The sequence below is a fragment of the Podarcis cretensis genome (assembly GCF_951804945.1).
Source record: "Podarcis cretensis genome assembly, chromosome: 8".
Classification (NCBI taxonomy): domain Eukaryota; kingdom Metazoa; phylum Chordata; class Lepidosauria; order Squamata; family Lacertidae; genus Podarcis; species Podarcis cretensis.
Window position 1 is genome coordinate 19,869,158 of NC_137177.1, and position 21,574 is coordinate 19,890,731.

General features: G+C 47.6%; 1 protein-coding gene across 1 annotated transcript; it reads right to left on the reverse strand.

The window, feature by feature from the left end:
* Positions 1-3,923: 3,923 nt before the first annotated feature.
* On the reverse strand, positions 3,924-13,637 carry FNDC8 (fibronectin type III domain containing 8). The gene is made up of 5 exons (XM_079986399.1): positions 13,515-13,637; positions 11,092-11,202; positions 9,155-9,502; positions 6,171-6,383; positions 3,924-4,072 (listed from the first exon to the last, which is right to left on the reverse strand). Exons 2-5 carry the CDS (start codon positions 11,092-11,094, stop codon positions 3,959-3,961), a joined length of 678 nt encoding a protein of 225 aa, XP_079842525.1. The 5' UTR covers positions 11,095-11,202; positions 13,515-13,637; the 3' UTR covers positions 3,924-3,958.
* Between the last annotated feature and the right edge of the window lie 7,937 nt (positions 13,638-21,574).

The following is a 21,574-nucleotide window of genomic DNA, read 5'->3' on the forward strand; positions in this document are numbered from 1 at the left end:
TAAGTCGGCAGTGGAGAACATTTTCGGCTTTGCAGGTCTGATCCATAGGTTCTCCATCTCAGTGGGCCAATTTTGACAGGTGGGTTGTCCCACCCACCTGTCAGAGCTGCTTGTGCAGCAACTCCCAAGCACCCAACAGCCTGTACGATGTTTGGGAACTGCAGCATGAAGGCTTTGCCAATCCTACGCTTGGCAAAGCACGGGGTTTGCAAACCTGTTTTCGTGCCTCTGCTTGCCTCAAACCTGACATCACCTATGAGGTCAGGTGTGGGGCAAGTGAGAGTGGCTGGAGGTGAAACAACCTTGTAGCTCTGAGACCTGCATTGGGTCAAATGCAGCTTATGGGCTGGAACTTCTCTACCCCTGATGCCAGTTAATCAAATGCCTTTGTGAGGAGGAAGGTCTTTGCCTCGCATCATAAGGAAGATGCCAGGTGAATATCCCAGCAAAGACAGTTCTGTAATGGGAATGCCAGGACTGAAATAGCCCTTTCTGCTTGTCATTCTGCCCGAACACTGAGGTCCAGCGCCGCGAGCCTTCTGGCGGTTCCCTTGCTGCGAGAAGCCAAGTTACAGGGAACCAGGCAGAGGGCCTTCTTGGTAGTGGCACCCGCCCTGTGGAACACCCTCCCATCAGATGTCAAAGAGAAAAATAACTACCAAACTTTTAGAAGACATCTGAAGGCATTAATAATAATAATAATAATAATAATAATAATAATAATAATAATAATAATTTATTTATTACTTGGTAGAGGAACCCAGAGCAGCAGCTGTGAATGGGATCTTAGGGTTTTGATAGAAACATGGAAGAAGGCGTATGTGTCTGGTAACCTGGCCCAGGCCATTCAGGGACTTTAAAAGGTAAGAAACCAGCACTTTAAATTGAGCCCAGGTGAGGGATTTGGAAGGCGAGGAGGGCAGGCATATGCTTGCTTGTTTATTGAGCATTCCTCCTATTTGTTTGCAGGGATATTAGACAATGTTGGCTTATTTAATGAACGCTCATTCATCTGCAGGGAGGTTAGATTGTAATCGCTTTTCCTGAATTTGTCGGTATGTTATTGAATCCCACTGCAAAATAGAGACAGCCTGGAAGCATCCCAAGACTTTTCACTTCAAATGCCTCCTATCTCCCACATTAATCCCTTTCCAAATGAGTTTGGATTTTTTAAAGGGGGAAGGCAGGAGGTATATTGTACAGTGGTACCTCTGGTTATGAACTTAATTCGTTCTGGAGGCCCGTTCTTAAGGTGAAACCGTTCTTATCCTGAGGCGTGCTTTCGCTAATGGGGCCTCTGGCGCGCGATTTCCGTTCCCATCCTGGGGCAAAGTTCGCAACCAGAAGCAGCTACTTCCGGTTTAGCGGAGTTCATAACCTGAGGCGTTCGTAGCCCGAAGTGTTCATAACCAGAGGTACCACTGTACACAGTAATTGCATAGTTGCTAAGTTGTGTCTGATCCAGACACCTTTTCTGAGAAGTGTGTCTCTTGCCAGGAATGCAAAGGGAATGCAGTTATGTGGTAGAGCATATACTCAACTTACAGATAAAATCACCAGCCTCTGCAGTTAAAAAGATCTCAGGAGGGCCAAGTAATTAGGCCTAGATGGGGGGAGACCCAGGTTAAAATCCTTGCTCAACAATCGTGTTGCACACTGGAGCCTAATCTCAGCCTAATCTCCCTCACAGGATTGTTGTGAGAATAACATGGTGGAGGCTAGGAACTGCACACTGCCGAGTTTGGAGGGAAAGGAGGATGTACATGCAGCAATAAACAAATCCATACAAACAAGTTTATTAATAGTCCACTGACATTCAAACTCCAAAAACAAATGTAAACAGAAGCCCACAAATAGTGCACTTTTCATTATTAAAACTTTAAACAGGATTAGGACAAAATTAAAACAAGTACATCTTATCAATGTAAAAGCTGTAATAAATATACAACCTCTGCCTGAGAGCCAGGAGACTTATTGCTGGACAACAGTGGCCAATGGTCTGAGTTGGTATAAGTCTTCTTCACTGACTTGCCAAAAGGTAGTCTTAGTTTATTATTTTTATTATATGTATATATTTAAACCGTCCATTTCTCCCTCATATTTTAACTATGGTCAGTAAATGGTCTAGTTCTCCCTCATATCTAACTATAGTCTATACTTTAGTCTATCTCTTCCTCATATTGGTAACAGAACCTTCATCCAAGTAGCTTAACACGGCTGTGTCTTCCTTCACCCCATTATGAGGTACCTTATTTCATCACATGAGGTAGTTTAGGCTGGAAGATAGTAAATTGCCCCACATCTCTCATGTTGGCTCTCTTGGGCCAACAGGTACTCAAAAGTGGTGCTGAGACCCTTGTACCTTATGTGCAGTTGCAGAATAGTTTTCTGGCACCATCCTGTGGCAACTTCTCAAATTACACTTTAAAGTCATATATGGCAAACTAACGCTGAAGCGCAAGCAGCTGCTGCGTTCCACTACGTACCACTTCAGATGCAGGCTAGAATGGTATCAGTACCTTCCTGATGGGATGCGGGTGGTGCTGTAGGTTAAACCACAGAGCCTAGGACTTGCCGATCAGAAGGTCGGCGGTTCAAATCCCCGTGATGGGGTGAGCTCCCGTTGCTTGGTCTCTGCTGCTGCCAACCTAGCTGTTCGAAAGCACGTCAAAGTGCAAGTAGATAAATAGGTACCACTCTGGTGGGAAGGTAAATGGCGTTTCCGTGCACTGCTCTGGTTTTCCAGAAGCGGCTTAGTCCTGCTGGCCACATTACCTGGAAGCTGTACACCAGCTCCCTCGGCGAATAAAGCGAGATGAGCGCCACAACCCCAGAGTCGTCTGCGACTGGACCTAATGGTTGGGGTCCCTTTACCTTTACCTTTTTACCTTCCTGATGCTGCTGGATGACAATTCCCACCAGTCCCAGCCTGTGTGGCCAATGGCCAAGGGTGATGGGATTTGTAGTCAAGCAGCATCTGGCAGGCACACAAATGCTGCCCACCCTGCGCTGCCAAGTCCAGCCAACCTCATCATGAATGAATGTCGCAAGCAAATCGCAAGGCACTCGGACCACTTCAAAGGGCAACACAAAGGGCAATGGTATTTCACTGGAAAAACCAACCGACACACCAGTTGTTAACAAACTTATGCACTGCCATGTGGAATTAAATCTCATGGAGCTCAGTGGAAGCAAAGTAAATGTGTAGGATACAGCTGCATGAAACTCACCCCACACAACCCAAAATCTTAAAGCTCAGAGGTTGCGCTTTTCATGAAGGACTTGGGACAGGAATGGTGTGCTCTCTGCTGCCTCCCTTTGGCCAGGTCCTGCAACTGCAGCCTCTTTCCCTGCTATTTGCTGGTCACTGCTGGCCAGGTTGTGTTACTGCAGCCTCTTTCCTTGCTCTCTGCTGCCCCCCCCCTGGGCAGGTACTGCAACTGTAACCTGTCCCTTGTTCTCTGCTGTGCTCCCTGTTCGCCAAGTTGTGTAACTGCTGCCTCTTTTCTCTGCTCTCTGCTGCCTACTATTGTCCAGGCTGTGTAACAGCAGGGTTTAATCCCTGTTTCCTTCTGCTGCCTCTTGGCAACCTGGTCAAGAGGGGCAGCAGAGAGCAGGCAAAGAGGCTGCCATTACAGAACCTGGGTAAAAGGGGGCAGTAAAGAGCAGGGTAGGAGGCTGCAGTCACATGATTTCAGCCTCTTCTCTTGCTCTTATGTATCAGATTCCCACCATATGCAGCAAAATAGTTGCAAATGCACCTGTGAACTGTGACATCCGTATATGTCCGGTTCCTGCCACCCCACCCCAGCCCCTGACCACCTTCGCCTGGCTAGAAGTTATTTTTGTGAGCAGAAAATTTGCCAAGGTACCAAACAGCACTTATGAGGAGATGTGGAATAACTGATGCAAGGGCAAGAGGAAGGTGCCATCCTTTACTTCCATGTTGTCAGTCCTCTTAGGGGGCAGGGATAAAGATCGTCTTCTTCTGGGGCTTCCTGCACCGCCGCACGGTGACAGTGACAGGAGCCGGGTCCAGAGGCATTCCTGCCACAGAAGGCATTGTGCCAAACTGGAAGAAGCAAAGGGGAAGAGCTTGTTACAGGGAGGCAGCGAAATGCAAAACAACACGCTAGAAATCTGCTAAAGATAGAGGTTGAATCCTGACAAGGCAGAAGTACTGTTTTGGGGGGACAGGAGGCGGGCAGGTGTGGGGAACTCCCTGGCCCTGAATGGGGTAATGGTGCCCCTGAAGGACAAGGTGCGCAGCCTGGGAGTCATTCTGGACTCACAGCTGTCCATGGAGGCACAGGTCAATTCTGTGTCCAGGGCAGATGTTTATCAGCTACATCTGGTACGCAGGCTGAGAACCTACCTGCCTGCGGACTGTCTCGCCAAAGTGGTGCATGCTCTGGTTATCTCTTGCTTGGACTACTGCAATGTGCTCTACGTGGGGCTACCTTTGAAGGTGACCTGGAAACTACAACTAATCCAGAATGCAGCAGCTAGACTGGTGACTGGGAGCAGCCGCCAAGACCATATAACACCGGTCTTGAAAGACCTACACTGGCTCCCAATATGTTTCCGGCACAATTTAATGTTGGTGCTGACCTTCAAAGCCCTAAACAGCCTTGGTCCAGTATACATGAAGGAGCATCTCCACCTCCATCGTTCTGCCCAGACACTGATGTAAGTCCCGAGGGCCTTCTGGTGGTTCTCTCACTGCGAGAAGCCAAGTTACAGGGAACCAGGCAGAGGGCCTTCTCGGTAGTGGCGCCCACCCTGTGGAACGCCCTCCCACCAGATGTCAAAGAGAAAAATAACTACCAAACTTTTAGAAGACATCTAAAGGCAGCCCTGTTTAGGGAAGCTTTTAATGTTTAATAGGTTATTGTATTTTAGTGCTTTGTTGGAAGCCGCCCAGGGTGGCTGGGGGGACCCAGCCAGATTGGTGGGGTATAAATAAATAAATAAATAAATAAATAAATAAATAAGTTGCAACGGTTAGCATCCCATCTTGCAAGGGTGTTTTCTACATCAAAAGTGGATTTGCTTGCATCTTGAAACGTGACCATGCACATTATGTCTGGCAAAGCCAATTTCCCTCAGAGGCAGTGAGGTGTACTGGTTAGAGTGTTAGATTAGGACTGGGGAAACCCCAGGTCCAGCTGTGGAACTCACAAGGAGACTTAGAGCCATTACCTCTCAGCTTAACCAAACTAGTTGTGAGGGTAAAATATGGAGATGGCAAAGTGGGGAAGAGGACTATGATTTGGGTCCAGGCTAAGTTACTTAGTTGCACTTAGTTCCAATTGAAACCAACGTGAAAAACTAGTTGCGACTTTAGTTTCAAAACCAGCAAAGTTCAGCTAAGTTCTCCATGCATTCCACCTTGAACTCCTGGGAAGAAAGGCAGGATAAAAACGTAATATTAAAAAAAATCTCCTGAAGATGCATGAATGTTGGTGCTTCATTAGTTTGGGGTTAGAGTAAAAGGGTTGCTGGGGTAGTTAGCGTCAATCCTGCCATTTTATAGGTGACTGCTGAAATAGTCACAACAATAGTCAGCCCACAACTTCTGCAGCAGTTACATTTTGGGGATTGCATCTACTGTAAATACGTTGGAGCAGGGCTGGAGGGCTTCTTGAGCAAATCACTGTAGTTCAGATTTGACTGCAAAGAAGTGAATCCACGTACTTCTAATATTTATGTATTTCTAATATGTACTTCTAATATTTATGTATTTACAGGATTCCCCTAACTACAGTTAAAAACGTGGATTGGCTTAGGGCTTTGCAAAACAGAATGCCAAAGGTTAAAACTGGCATATAATTCGTTGACAGTGCTTTATTCACCAAAAGCCTGCAGGTTTCTCTGTCTGTCTGTCTGTCTGTGTCTTAAAAAGCACTTGTTACCGTACCTCCTGCATATTTAATTTTTTTTAAAATCAAAATGCTACAAATATGAACAATTCTTCAATTTATTCTCTATTTCATTTTAGCTCTGATGTGCCTTTTTGCAGTTATCAATGGTTCTGACATTTCTACCAGGGTCAGCATCCCTGAATTGGGCTTTGGGTGAAAGTGCAATGGGTGTGCCTTCCTACATTCTTTGGATGTCCAACTCTATGGTACGTGCACCCGCATCCCCACCAGGAGGACTGTGCTCACCTTATAGGGTGCACTCCACTTCCCAGCACCTGCCACGTTGAGAGACCTCACGCGCAGCAAGTACGTAGTGCCAGGAGTCAGATTCTCCAGGTGCTCTTCTGTCTGCGAGCAAAACCAATGGATGTTCTTGCCTTGACCATCCAGCCTGGCCTCCTGCAGTTGCAGCTCGTAGAAGGAAATCAACTCCCCGTTGCGTGGGCCTGACCAAGAAACCTATGGAGGAGAGAAAATGGGCGTCATGCAGAAAGCTAGGAGACGAGCTCTTTCACTTGATCCTGTCATCTTCAGGGAAGTGGGTGCTAAAGGGGTCCTTTCACTGGTGCACGGAGGGACCGTGGTGGGTGGTGCCCATTGGGATTTATGGGACAGAAAACAAGGAGACCAGTAGTAAGTGGAGCCAGAGCAAATCCAACTGATTCTAGTTTTGTCCCCCATCCTCTACCCTGTTGAGTTCTGCAGGAGGTAAGGAGGAGGAAGCTGGCATTCAGGGCCACCCCTGGGGCTGGTTGTAAGGAAGATGGTGGACAGGTGGTGGCTGGTTGAAGACAGATGGAGGTTGGCTGGGCAGTGATCTCTTTACCCAGCCTCCTAACCATATCAAACCTATCCATTCTTAAGGAAATCAGCCCTGAGTGCTCACTGGAAGGACAGATCGTGAAGCTGAGGCTCCAATACTTTGGCCACCTCATGAGAAGAGAAGACTCCCTGGAAAAGACCCTGATGTTGGGAAAGATTGAGGGCACAAGGAGAAGGGGACGACAGAGGACGAGATCGTTGGACAGTGTTCTTGAAGCTACCAGCATGAGTTGGACCAAACTGCGGGAGGCAGTGGAAGACAGGAGTGGCTGGCGTGCTCTGGTCCATGGGGTCACGAAGAGTCGGAGACGACTAAACGACTAAACAACAGCAACAACCAGCCTCCACTGCCCTTAAGGGACATACACCAAGAGATAGCCTTAGTCTTCTCTGAAATAGAAGGAAACACTGGGGGTGCTTCCAGGCAGCCTGTCTATTGAACATTCACCCTGACTTGTTCGTAGGGAGGTTAGTGAGTGCTTCTCCACACTTTCCAGTGCATTCCCCCAACCTTTCTCTTAGCACAAGATGTCCAGTCTCTCCGGGAAGCGAGTTGGTTGCACAACACCTCCCAATCAACTATAACTGCGCAACCTGAATTTGGCAGTGTGTGGCTGAATGCTGGACCCTGCAGCCAAGTGTTAGTTCTTAGCTTTTAAAAAAAGGTAAAGGTAAAGGACCCCAGGACAGCTAAGTCCAGTCAAAGGAGATTATGGGGTTGTGGCGCTCATCTCGCTTTCAGGCCAAGGGAGCCAGCGTTTGTCCACAGACAGCTTTCCGGGTCATGTGGCCAGCATGACTAAACTGCTTTTGGTAAAACGGAACACAGTGATGGAAATCAGAGTGCCCGGAAACGCCATTTACCTTCCTGCTGCAGTGGTACCTATTTATCTACTTGCACTGGTGTGCTTTCGAACTGATAGGTTGGCAGAAGTTGGGACAGAGCAACGGGAACTCACCCCATTGCAGGGATTTGAACCGCTGACCCGATCAGCAAGCCCAAGAGGCTCGGTGGTTTAGACTACAGCGCCACCCACATGGTAAGTTCCTGGCTTACCACTCATGGTTTGTCTTGGGGGCAGACAAACTACAAGCCTGTTTTTGGATGCCATGTTAAGCCAAAACATAGTTTAGCTCCTGGTAGTGAAGCAGCAACAGCAATATCGGGAGAGGAATGAAGCGGCTGTGATTTTTGCTGTGAGTACCAATGGCACACTCATTCCTTCTTGTGCAGTCATGGTTTAGCTCAGCTTAATGTGCAAACCATGCCACTATGTCCAATACAAGCTATATTCCAAACACAGTAATTTCCAGGCACTTGAAACTGAAGACTATTGCTGTGCACTTGGAGGGCAGTTGGCCTGGATGACCCACTGGGATTCCTTGTGTGATGTTTTTGCTCTTAAGGTTTCTGTGAGCAGAGCTGTCAAGGGTGGCTTATCCTGAGGCAGCACGTCTTAAGGCCTGAAAGAAGACTATTTATAGCCAGTGACAGTCAGGTGATGTGTTTCAATGGGAGTTAGGATGGCTCAGGAAAAGGATGAAGAGCGATGACTAAGCCTTATTGTCCCCAACCCCATTAAGCAGGGAGAGGGGTTAAAAGAGAAGGAAGCGATCAACCTTTTTGTGACTGATGGAGAATCAATGGACAAAAGGATACAGAGGGCTGAATTGCTCTCTGTAAAAGGCACTGTAAAAGGCTCTGGCAGTTCCATTAGAAATCTGATGGGGAGCATTGCACCTGGGACCTGGGACCTGTGTATTTTCCACCTATGCTCAACCTGTGTACGTGCGTAAATCAGGGATGGGGAGTCTGTGGTCTCTACAGAAGCTCTTGGACTCCATATCCCGTCAGCTCCAGCCAGCATGGCCAATGGCCAGGGATGATGAAAATTGTAGTTTAGTAGCATATGGAAGGTAACAGGTTTTCCATCCCTGATATAAATGGCCTGCTATTGTGGTGATTTTATTATGAAGCTGCCTATTATTATGCTTTTTACGATGTTTTAATTATTATGCTCCATAAAATGTGTTCTTAATGTTGTACACCACCCTGAGATCCTTTGATAAAGGGCAGTATATAAATCGAAATAGCAGCAGCAGCAGCAACAACCACCCATATGATACAAGGCTCCAGTCACTCTCCTCAAACCTTATTCCACAGACACTTAGACAAGTACTGGAGCCCCCAAAACCTCTCACGTCTCATAGGGTTGGGGTGCATGTAACAATATGGGTTCCTCAGAGGTGCACTAAATGTAATCTATCTATGCTCCAATGTTGCACCCCCATTTACCCAGTGGGGTAGTTGAAGAGGAGTTCAGCTTTTGGCTCAAAGAGAGACCCGGCTCTCCAGTCACAGTAACCTAGCAATGCAGAGGAGGCCATTTTGTGTCAGGCGGTCCCACCTGAGCACTGGTGCTGCTGACGGTGTGCTCGCGGATGAAGGGCTGTGGCGGCAGCTCCACACACACAGGAGACTCCGAGCCGCTGTCGGAGAGGCTGGTCTCCCCGTCGCTCATGTCCAGGTCGACGGGGATGCTTGGGCTGCTGCTGCGTCGAGGGCGGCTTGGCGGGGGCCTGCGAGCGGCTTTCTTCGGAACCGACAGCCCGGCCAGCAAGTCGTCCAAGGTGTGAGGTAAACTGCAGGCTGAGTAGAGGATGTGTTTGGGGGTCTCGATGATGCTGCCCAGGCCAGAGCTGGAGGTGTCGCTGCTTTCACTGGGAAGGCTTGAGTGATTTCTGTAGAGCTGAAACTAAATTAAAAGAGGAACAGCCCACCCAAACAACCCCTGAGTGAAACCTGCTTGCAGAACTTAGAATCATAGAATCATAGAATCATAGAGTTGGAAGAGACCACAAGGGCCATCGAGTCCAACCCCCTGCCAAGCAGGAAACACCATCAGAGCACTCCTGACATATGGTTGTCAAGCCTCTGCTTAAAGACCTCCAAAGAAGGAGACTCCACCACACTCCTTGGCAGCAAATTCCACTGTCGAACAGCTCTTACTGTCAGGAAGTTCTTCCTAATGTTTAGGTGGAATCTTCTTTCTTGTAGTTTGGAACCATTGCTCCGTGTCCGCTTCTCTGTTCATGTTCTCCTAAGCCAGAGGTGGGGAACTTGATGCCCTCCAGATGTTGATGCACTACAGTTTCCACCACTGGGCATGCTGGCTGTAGATGATAGAACCTGGAATCCATCAACATCTGGAGGGCTGCAGGTTCCCCATTCGTCTCCTCACATTCCAACATTTTTCCATTTATTGAAAGGATGTATATATTCCAGATGACTGACAATACTTTAAGAAGCATCAATTGAACCTAGGAAGGTCTTCATTTTCACTACTACTTGTAGCATCTAAAAGAAGAAAACATGGTCCTAATGTTGGTGGACTCCAGTTCTCACCAGGGGAACTTTTTTCATTTTCCATTGGCAGTCTCATGCCAGTGTAAGTTGGAGCCAAGGCAATGGGTGTGACTCCTGCCTTTGTACAATAGCCTACAGCCACACAAAATCCAGATGTTTCCGCATACACTCCCCCCTACCCCACGCATCCTCTGAGGCATCACCACAGATCAAAGACACACCCCAGCAGTTAAAAGCACTCAAGGGGGGGCATGGGGCAGGTCCAGTTATGGGTGTGACCTGGGGAAAGTTCTGTGAGCCAAACAGAGATGCCGGGGGGGGGGGTCATATTTGCTCCCTGGGCCTAAGGTTCCCTACTCCTCGTTTATATGATCAAAGTATCTCCTTAGGCTGCACCCTTCCCTCTTGAAATAGCTTTTTTGGTGTTCCTTATGAATTAGCTTGGATTATAGGAACGCGGATGGCGCTGTGGGTTAGACCACAGAGCCTAGGGCTTGCTGATCAGAAGGTCGGCGGTTCGAATCCCTGTGACGGGGTGAGCTCCCATTGCTTGGTCTCAGCTCCTGCCAACCTAGCAGTTCGAAAGCACATCAGAGTGCAAGTAGATAAATAGGTACCACTCCGGGGGGAAGGTAAACGGCGTTTCTGTGTGCTGCTCTGGTTCACCAGAAGCGGCTTAGTCATGCTGGCCACATGACCTGGAAGCTGTATGCCGGCTCCCTTGGCCAATAAAGCGAGCGCTGCAACCCCAGAGTCATCCACGACTGGACCTAATGGTCAGGGGTCCCTTTACCTTTATAGGAGCTGTAGATTGATTATCCAGGGATGGGGGGGGGGTAGGTGGGCCTCAGTCTCCCAGTCTCAGAGGGGGCCCTAGCACCCTCTACTCCCTTTTTCTGGGATGCCTGGTTCCCTGTTGATGGTCCACATTAGCGTTTTTTTAAAAAAAATAGCATTTTAGAGAAATACCTCACCTACCATTTTCAAGCAGGGGAGAGGTCATGCCCTTGGGAAGGAGAGACTTGACGAGGCTTCTCTGTGGCAGATATGATGAGTGGTGATGAATGACTTGCACCTTTAAGGCTGCATCTGTTCACAGGAATGGGGGGGGGGAGGATTTGAGTGCATCAGGATTAAATAGGCCCACACATCTGTTGAGCTGCAAGGTTCGGAAAGCTTCCAGCTGCAAGGAGCAGAACCCTTTCCACATTGAAACACATCTGCCCAGGAACCAACTCGTGCATGCAGCAAAGGGAGGCTTAGCCAGGGGCACACTTTGGGCTTTTGAATTTCAGTGGTGCCCTGCGCAGTGCCAAAATTTGGCGCCCTCTGCCCCAGCCTCTTGTCATTGTTGCGGTGCCCTCTGAACTCAATCCCCAGGGTGGGCGAACTAGTTGTGCTCCCCCAAAATCTTTACACTTCCTTAGCATTATTTCCAACCAGTCTCCCTTGTTGTTACTTAGGCAGAGAACTCCCTTTGCTAACTTTCCAGGAAAACAAAACTAAACAAAAAACTAAACAAAACAAAACATAGCTTGGTTGGATAGGGTTTTGTTTTGTTTCTTTGCTTTCAGAAAAACGCAGGAAGAGAAGCCATTTCCCCAGCTTCAGAAGAGGATGAACAGAGCTGTTTACCTTCACGGAATAGACAGGTTATGCACTTGGCTTCACTCCTGAGCTGGGGGTTCTGCTCCCAGATCCAGCCAAAAACCCCAACCAGGAGCAGGGAAGCCTTTTCAATCCATGGACTTCGTTCCTTTCTAGGTAACTTTCCAGGGACCACATGCTAGAGGTAAAACTGAGCAGAGCAACTAATGTGAATTTCACCTCTGTACACACACTCACATGTACTCCTTTCTAGCCTCTATCCCAGGGATTGTCAACCTGGTCCCTACCACCTACTAGTGGGCATTTCAGGCTTCTAGGTGGGTGGTAGGCGGTTCTACGGCACAAGCTGAATCCTCCTTCCATTGAGCATTGGTGGGCGGTAAGGAAATTTCACCATCAATAAAGATGCATTAGTGGGCGGTAGATATAAAAAGGTTGACTGCCCCTGCTGTATCCAGACAAGCAAGAGGCATTGTCAGAGGTCAAAGACACATTCCAGCCAGACAAAAACAATCAAGGAGGGTGTGAAGCAGCAGGGTCAGAAAGTGGTGTGGGCTGGGGAGAGTTCTGAAGGCCAGAAAGAGAAGTCTGGAGGGACACATCTGGTCCAAGACCCTGAGGCTTCCCATCCCTGCCCTCGACTTTCCCCAAATTGGTGAAGTTTCCTCCCTAGCTCCACACACACTCAGTTTCTGTTTTGCATCCTAAATCCCTTCCCTGAACATGTCTGTGGTGCCGCCGCCACCCCTTCCATCACTTTGCTCCCTAAAAGGACACCTTTTCCATGAGGACTCTGGCTCAGTACTCATTCCCAGATGTAATCAAGCTTAAAACACACACACAAAAATCTAAACTTTTGTGGCTTTGCAGATGTTGCAGGACTCTGATTCTCATCAGCCATAGGCAGAGTGGCCTATGGTCAGGGATGATGGGAATTATAGTCCAACAACTTTCCTCGTCTATAGGATTGGAATGTAAATGTGCTTGCTGACATTTCATTTTTATCCTATCTCCCTTGCGCTGTCATTTTCCTCATCGCTGATTTTTCATTGTAAGCTTGTCTGTGTTTTGTTTTCGAAAGTCTGTAAAGTGGTACGTACGTGAATGGTATAACTCCTACTACTACTACTATTACTATTACTACAAGGATGCCTGTACAGTGGTGCCCCGCAAGACGAATGCCTCGCAAGACGAAAAACCCGCTAGACGAAAGGGTTTTCCGTTCTTCGAGGCTCTTCGCAAGACAAATTTCTCTATGGGCTTGCTTTGCAAGACGAAAACGTCTTGTGAGTCTTGCGATTTTTTTCGCTTCCCCCCCTTTTTCTAAGCCGCTAAGCCGCTAATAGCCGCTTAGCCACTTTGCCGCTTTGCCGCTAATAGCTGCTAAGCCGCTAATAGCGCTAATCCGCTAAGCCGCTAATAGGGTTGCTTCGCAAGACGAAAAAACCGCAAGACGAAGAGACTTGCAGAACGGATTCTTTTCGTCTTGCGAGGCACCACTGTATAGAAATTACTGACACTGTCCTGGTCCTTCAAAACAAAGATGGGGGCTGCCCTACATGGAATCATTACAGAGGTTTCTAATTTTTTGGAGCAAATCATGGTTCCTTATGTCATGCCCTGTACTTGGGCATTATATAAAACTCCAAGGTCCAGAGAAAGCCACTGCCAGGCAAACAAGCTAGAATGCTGGGTACCCAGCCTATTGCCACTTTCCCTCGCTCCCCTCACAGCCACCCCTTGTGTTTCAGACTAGCTCTGCCTCTGCCTCCAGACCCATGGAGCTGACTTACCGCCCACAGGATGCCCCAGCACTAGCATATTGGAGGCTATGAGTCTGAAGGCCTGTCCCAGAAAGGCCACTGTTTGCCTAGTCCTCATTATGCCACAGTGCTACCCCTTCCATTGTGACCAGGCACAGTCAATGTGGGGCAGGCCTAGGACTAGGCCCCAGGGCCCTTTTAAATGAACGTAGCTGCTGACTGGCTCTGTGCAGTAATTGTATTAATGAAAAAATGAACAAACATGAACACACATGTATACCAGCTGATATGTTTCTATTGTGATAGGAATTTTGAGGTCTTAGATATATGGTAATGTTCATAACCTCACGTACATAGATCAGCACAGGAAGACTGACCTGAAGCCATTTTGATTCCTAAACTGAGCAAATGTTTTCTCTGCAAGGTCAAAGTGGAAAAGCCTCTCCATTGTCTTTTCCTTCACAAATCCTGTCTTAAGTGTATGTCTGTGTATGAATAGGTTGTGAGCCTGTGACCTGGTCCAGGAACTAAGTATTTATCATTACAAAAGATTGGCCAGGCTGCCCAGGCAATCCAGTCAAGTAACCTGCCAGACAGGAGATAAACAAGGACAGGAGAAAAACAACATTCAAATTTCTGTTTAGACCGCCTTTTCTGTAATGTAGGTATGATGTATCTGAGGGGTGGTCTTAGGTTACATCCCTTCTGTGATATATGTATGATGTTTCTGGGGGTGGTCTTGATCTACAGGGTGGCAATTTCAAAAGTCTTTATAAGGCCTTGCATGCCATTTTTCTGGGTTCCTCCTCCTTTCCTGCATGTGAGGGGAGCACCCTGTTGCAACAGATCAATAAAGATCAAGCTTACTAGCTGCTTTGCTTCTCAATATTCTCTGGTTGGCCTCTGTTATTCTCTCCTACCAATAGGGAACCTATGTAAGGACTCTATATGGGTTCTTGGATACCCCATAAGGGAAAAGGGCAATTTTTGTTTACAACACTATCATTACAGACATAGGACCGGAGCTGTTTTTTGTGGCAATGCACCACTGGTACAGATTACCAGCATCTTTTTTGTACCAACAGTACTTTTATCAATATATGAGTATGTCAGGGAACTGCCATCGGAGCCAGAGGCAGAGGGAAGGCTCCAGAGCGATGCCGGAGAGGGTCCCAGCAGGGAGAGAGGCAGCCCATCTGCTGGGGAAGGAAATCAGTGTAACACCAGGGGTGAAGGGGGGCAGACGGGGGAATCGGAGAAAAGGCTCCAGGACTCTTCACCGGAGACCAGTGGGGAGAGCACGGGTACTCCGCTGCCCACACCCTCCCTGCGCAGAAGACTTCCGCGCAGGGAGAGTAGGAGAAGACTTGGTGTCAAAGAACTTCTTTGCTGGAAGAAGTTTAAGAAACGCCCACTGACGGATTCTGCCAGCGACTGAGACAGCCACGAGTGCAAGGCTGTCCAGAGAGAAAGGGTTCAACCAGGCAACCTAGCCAGGAGTGGCAGCAACTTACGCACGAGCAACCCCCTTAGAACCATTACAGAGTACTAGCACCTCTTTTATTTTATTTTTAACCAAAAATACCAGTGCTTAGGACAATTGTGTGCTTTGGTGTTGCTTAACACAATTGGAAGCCAATGCCTGTGCAAAATCCCTCTCTTGCCAGAGCCCGGAATGAAAACAATTATATACAAGTTTAGGAAGGCCGAAAGGAAGCAGTACTAACAGCATAAGAGAGAACATTTCCTATTGGCTCTGCTTTATGGAAGGGGTTCTTCTTGCTGGCTGTGAAATAAATAATTAATTCCCCATCCCCCCAGGGGGTCTTTGCCTCAGAAGGACGAGGACTGGGACCTCGGAAGGAGCGCGGTTGTAGAAGGCTTCGTACCGGTCAGGAATTGACACAGACCACACCAGGATTTGAGAAAAAGCAAAGTCTGATCTTTATTGAAAGAACAGAGAAAAAAATGAAACTGTTGCAACAGGGTCCCGGCTCATGTAATAAAACGAAGTGAGAGCCCGAACAAAAGAGCTGCCTTGACTCTTATACCTTTTGGTCTCCATACAGACCAATAACAGTGGAGATGGCAGGAAGTGACATGAATGGCGTGAAGAGGGGATTAACATAAGGTAAGAAGGATGTTGTAAGACCTTTGGGAGGTGTCAAATATTGCTGGCGGGCTGGGATAATATGTGTTGAGCTTCCTCTCATTTATTCTGGATCTGCTTAATGGCTTTTCCTTTATCTACAGGAAAAATCTCCATAGTTGCTGATAATCAGCATGCAGATCACAGAGGCTGGATGTTTGGGAAATGGCTTCAATGTTAATGTGAGATCTTGCTCTGCGTTGCTATCAACTTGGGTGTGATAGTCTGATGTTTGCATACTTATTGGAAAATAAAACTACAGTGGTACCTCGGGTTACAGACGCTTCAGGTTACATATGCTTCAGGTTACAGACTCCACTAACCCAGAAATAGTGATAACAAAATAAAAAAATTCCTTCCAGTAGCACCTTAAAGACCAACTAAGTTAGTTCTTGGTATGAGCTTTCGTGTGCATGCACACTTCTTCAGATACACAGAAATAGTGCTTCAGGTTGAGAACTTTGCTTCAGGATGAGAACAGAAATCGTGCTCCTGCGGTGCGGCGGCAGCTGGAGGCCTCATTAGCTAAAGTGGTGCTTCAGGTTAAGAACAGTTTCAGGTTAAGTACGGACCTCTGGAACGAATTAAGTACTTAACCTGAGGTACCACTGTACTTTATTTTGAGGCGGTATTTGTGTGTATTCATGGAATTATTTTTTGGGACGTGGGTGGCGCTGTGGGTAAAACCTCAGCACCTAGGACTTGCCGATCGTATGGTCGGCAGTTCGAATACCCGCGGCGGGGTGTGCTCCCGTCGTTCGGTCCCAGCGCCTGCCAACCTAGCAGTTCGAAAGCACCTCCGGGTGCAAGTAGATAAATAGGGACCGCTTACCAGCGGGAAGGTAAACGGCGTTCCGTGTGCTGCGCTGGCTCGCCAGTTGCAGCTTGTCACGCTGGCCCCGTGACCCGGAAGTGTCTGCGGACAGCGCTGGCTCCCGGCCTCTAGAGTCAGATGAGCGCACAACCCTAGAGTCTGGCAAGACTGGCCCGTACGGGCAGGGGTACCTTTTCCTTTACCTTTATGGAATTATTTGCAGACCCAGCAGATGGCAGTGTGGTGGAGAGTGTTTTGGCAGCTACAGTTTGGATACATTCAGAAAAATACAGCCTAGGGCAGCATTACATTTCCGTAAAGGTACATTCATGGGAAAAGAGATACATTTCAGTAAGGATACATTCAGATACATTCTTATACATTTCAGTGATAGCAAAAGAAGGTAAAAAGGCACAGCAAAATGATTTATTCTCAAACGATGCATTCTGCAAGGCACAGTTCATTTTCTTGTGGGGTTTTTAAGGTAGAACACTATAATTCTGATATTGGTAGGGTCATTTTCCTTTATTCCCCTCTCTGACCCTGACTCTCTTACGACAGCTGACACCTGCCTCTTTCTTATTGGCTGCTCCTTGCTATATAAGGCCTACCATTGAGATGGTTTTGAGGCATTGTTTTATCTAGATATGTGCTAAGGGTGGCCAGGTGGCCCTCCTTTATCAGACACAAAGTGAAGCTTTGCTGTGGTGTGTGTGTGTGTGTTTAATTCTTTATCTTTATCTGCCAGATTCCCCCTTGAACCTGTGCCTCAACACCGCCCTGCTTTTACCCCTGCCAGTGCTTCAGGTGCATGTTAACATCACCTTCCCAGGTTATTATAAATAGTTAGACTTCATAACGCTAATAATAATAATAATAATAATAATAATAATAATAATAATATCCTCTGTGGGACATACCAGGAGAGGTGGTCCCATAGGTACGAGGGTCCTAGGCTGTATAGTAATAATAATAATAATTTATTTATACCCCGCCCATCTGGCTGAGTTTCCCCAACCACTCTGGGTGGCTCCCAATCAAGTATTAAAATCAATACAGCGTTAAATATTAAAAACTTCCCTGAACAGGGCTGCCTTCAGATGTCTTTTAAAGATAGGGTAGCTACTTATTTCCTTCACATCTGAAGGGAGGGTGTTCCACAGGGTGGGTGCCACTACCGAGAAGGCCCTCTGTCTGGTTCCCTGTAACCTTAGTTCTCGCAATGAGGGAACCGCCAGAAGGCCCTCGGCGCTGGATCTCAGTGTCCAGGCTGAACGATGGGGGTGGAGATGCTCCTTCAGCTATACAGGACCGAGGCCATTTAGGGCTTTAAAGGTCAGCACCAACACTACAACATGTAGTTCAGGAGCTTACTTCATTTTTCATTTCCATCTCCAAAGAATGGATTCTCTAAAAATCCCCTCTCTTTTCCTCTTTTGTTTTGTTGATGGCCTATAGTTTCCCTCATAGGGGGAAGGATGGGAGAAATTTATTCTGCAGCTTTAAGGGCAAGAGGGAATTTTTTAAATCTGCACTGGTGTGTTTCTGTGTAACACAATAGGAGGCAGACGGAGCTGGAAGAAAATGCCTGTAAGAGAGAACACCATTGGCTGCCAAGGGAACAAGGCAAGAAATGAGCTTTGTTTGGAGGATAAAAAAACAGAAACATGATCCAAGGAGGGCAGCGTCTGACAAGAATCATCCTGTATGAGGCATCTGAAAATCCTGACAGGTTCCAAAATGCGTTCCTTCCATCCTAGGCAAAGCTGGAGTTACCTGATGTGTGTTACAAGGAGGGTCATGACAAGGATCAGCAGCTACTACTGGCAGCCCAGGGTGCCAATTTGACTTCTGGGGGCTTCCTATCCAGCGCTTGAATGATAAGGTTCAGCATCAGCAGTCGGCTCAGAAGGGCTCCTAGCCAGCCCAGTCTGGCTGTGATGCCGCTCCTCACCAGTTCCCCAGAGGCTACTGCAGTGGTGGGTGGAAGGTTCTCAGTTCAGCTAACATCCTTAGGGGCCGCCCGCCATCTTTATTTATCCAAAATGGACAGGCCTCAACCCAAACTTCAAAAATGGCACTGAGGTGAGGGTCCAGTTGCCCCTCTCCTATCTACTCCTTTGAGCCTTGGACTTGCCGATCAGAAGGTCGGCGGTTCGAATCCCTGCGACGGGGTGAGCTCCCGTTGCTCGGTCCCTGCTCCTGCCAACCTAGCAGTTCAAAAGCACGTCAAAATGCAAGTAGATAAATAGGTATCGCTCCGGCGGGAAGGTAAATGGCGTTTCCATGTGCTGCTCTGGTTCGCCAGAAGCGGCTTAGTCATGCTGGCCACATGACCCGGAAGCTGTATGCCGGCTCCCTCGGGCAATAAAGCGAGATGAGCGCCGCAACCCCAGAGTCGGTCAGGGATCCCTTTACCTTTACGATCCTGCAACTCACCACATTTTTGATGTGAACATGATGGACATATGGATGAGGGCCTCATTGAGGGCTGTCCCGAGACATCTTCCTGCTTAGGGTTACCGGAAATTGGAAGGGGGGTGGACCCCCCCCCCCAAGCCTTGCCTCTCCACACTACGAGGCAAAGACAAAGAGCTTCCACTGAACATTACCAAATGTAGCAAACTGATAAATGCATCTATGTACTGGCTCAGTGGGAAAACTTTAGGAAGTCATGTAAAATCACTCCAGTGATGGATTTACACCATTCCAACGTTCTAATCAGAAGGAAAATGGCTACAAGAAGAGGACCTTGGGAGAGAGCTAGGGGCAGCCATAATCCCTGAAGCGTGAGACCATGTACACAGCAGCCCCACTGCCTGGGTGATAATCCCTGGCATCTGGCACCTGAGTGCCAGACAGGTAGTCATCCCAATCACAATAGCAAACCCAGCCTCAATGGATTGGGGTCTCGGTCAAGAGGAAAGGGTGTGTTTAACTTGTCTGGGAAACAGGAACATGTAAATACTTACCTTCCCTTTACCTAGTGGGTGTGAGGTGGAGGTGAAGGAAGGGAGAAGGGGCAAACCTTATACTCAGGTTTCTGCCAGAAGACCCTTCCCAGTTTATGACATAGTTATGACAAAATGTATGATGTTTTTGCTAAGGGTCTTATGGGTAAAATGGGAAACTTATAAAAAGGGGAGTCATTCTTCTTTCTGCTTCTTCCATGTGGTAGTTTGAAGTCCTGTTGCAACAGTTCCTTGAATAAAGTTCAGGCCTTCAGGCTGCTGTTTTGCTCCTATATTCTTGGCTGGTGTCTTTGTTTGGTAATCCAAGTGAGCCAGGGGAATTTTTCTTTAACATTTAGTCATCATAGCTCTGGGGTAGAACATCGGCTTTGCATGCAGAAGGGCTCAGATTCAACCCCAAGCATCTCCAGATTGGACTGCCTGGGACAGAACTCTGTCTCCAGCCAGCCACTGTCAGCCAGTGTAGTCAGCACTGAGTTAGATGGCTCAACGGCCTAAGTATAAGGCAGCATCTTATGGTGCCTGAGGACAAGATGGTGCTATTCCCATTGATTTGAAGGTTATTGTGAAAAGGTTTGAAGAAACGAATAACAAATTATAAGGTAAAAGGTAAAGGTAAACTTACCTTACTTTCTTGTTGTTGTTAGCTACCTTACTTGCATCAAGAGATGGTCTTAAAATATATTGGAATAAATAGAGTTAATAAAAGTTTAATTAAAAAATCTACCAGCTACCAGCCAGTAGTTTATGCTGCAAATGTGCAGTATTTTATGCAGCCAGCTGCCTCCCAGCATACTGTGTTCAGCTAGCAAAATGTGGCCTCCCCTGCTGCAGCAAAGAATGGCAGGTCGAGATTTCAAGCAGGGACATAGCTGTCAAGTTTTCCCTTTTATTGTGAGGAATCCTATTCAGAATAAGGGAATTTCCCTTTAAAAAAGGGAAAGGTTGACAGCTATGAGCAGGGGACAGGGAAAGGCCTCCACCATTCTACCCTGCCTCTGAGAGAGAAGAGCTGCAATGTGTCTTTGAGGATGAACTCGGTTGCCTTTGTGCATTTTCTTATTGGGCGGGGATGGAAAAGAGGCGATGGTGGGAGTGGCTACTCTCTTGCCCATTCCTGGCCTGATCTCTCCCCCCCCCCTTCCGCCCTGCTGTCCCAATCCAGTTCAGGGTGGTGGTGCAGAGAACCAGGTAATCAGTAATGGGTGTGTGCAAGTGTGTGTGTGTGTTTGTGTGTGTGTGGCCAAAGACTTCCCCCACCTGCACTTGAACCTCCTCTGAAAAGCAGGCAGCTGGGTGATCCACTGCCTTTCCCCCTTCCCTTTCCCCCACTCCTGCGCTGGCTGCGTGCAAGAGCTAAGTCACCCATTTGTTTTGGCAGTCTCTCCCTCTGCTCTGTACCCAGCCCCTGATGAAAGTCCTACTTGGTTATTACACACCACAGAATGTCGCATAGACAGTGGGAAAACAAAAAACGCAGAACAGCTAAGAGATTAAGACAGATATATAGTTAAATTTATACGTGACACAGATGATTAATTCCAGAGGAGGAAAGGGAGTTGTATAATTTGCATCTGATTTTATGGTTATGTTCTTTAGATGAGTCAGTGATTTAAAATCTTTGAATCTATAGCTATATCAGCACAGTTAATTGTGCGGAGGTAAGAGACTGAGTTAACCTGGATGAGTGATGTCCGCTACCCTCAGTGAGTTAGGGATTTCTGCTGCAGGCAAAGACAGGCACCAGCAGATTGAGCAGAAAATATCAATAGTGGGTCCAACGGCCACAAAGGTGGTTTCTGGATGAGCTGTACAGTGAAGTGAGGGGTAGATGGGGCTCATCAACCTGGGAAGGTAGCCCATCTAGGAGAAAGAAATCTCTGGTCCTAAACCTCCACTGCCTTGAGGGATATCTACAGAAGAAGGAAAGGCTAGGGAGTAAACTCAACACAAATCTGGAGTGGAGTCCCTGAGACAGTTGGATAGTGTCTTGCACACTTCCTTCCAGCAACTCCTGCAGCCCAGCTGGTGCCAAATGCATTGCTCGTCTTTCCTTTGGACCACATCAGCGAGGCTGCATGGTGGTGTCGTATAATTTGGGCAGCCCAGGACCTCCATACACACAAAGTGATCCCCAGGGAGGGACAATGGAGTA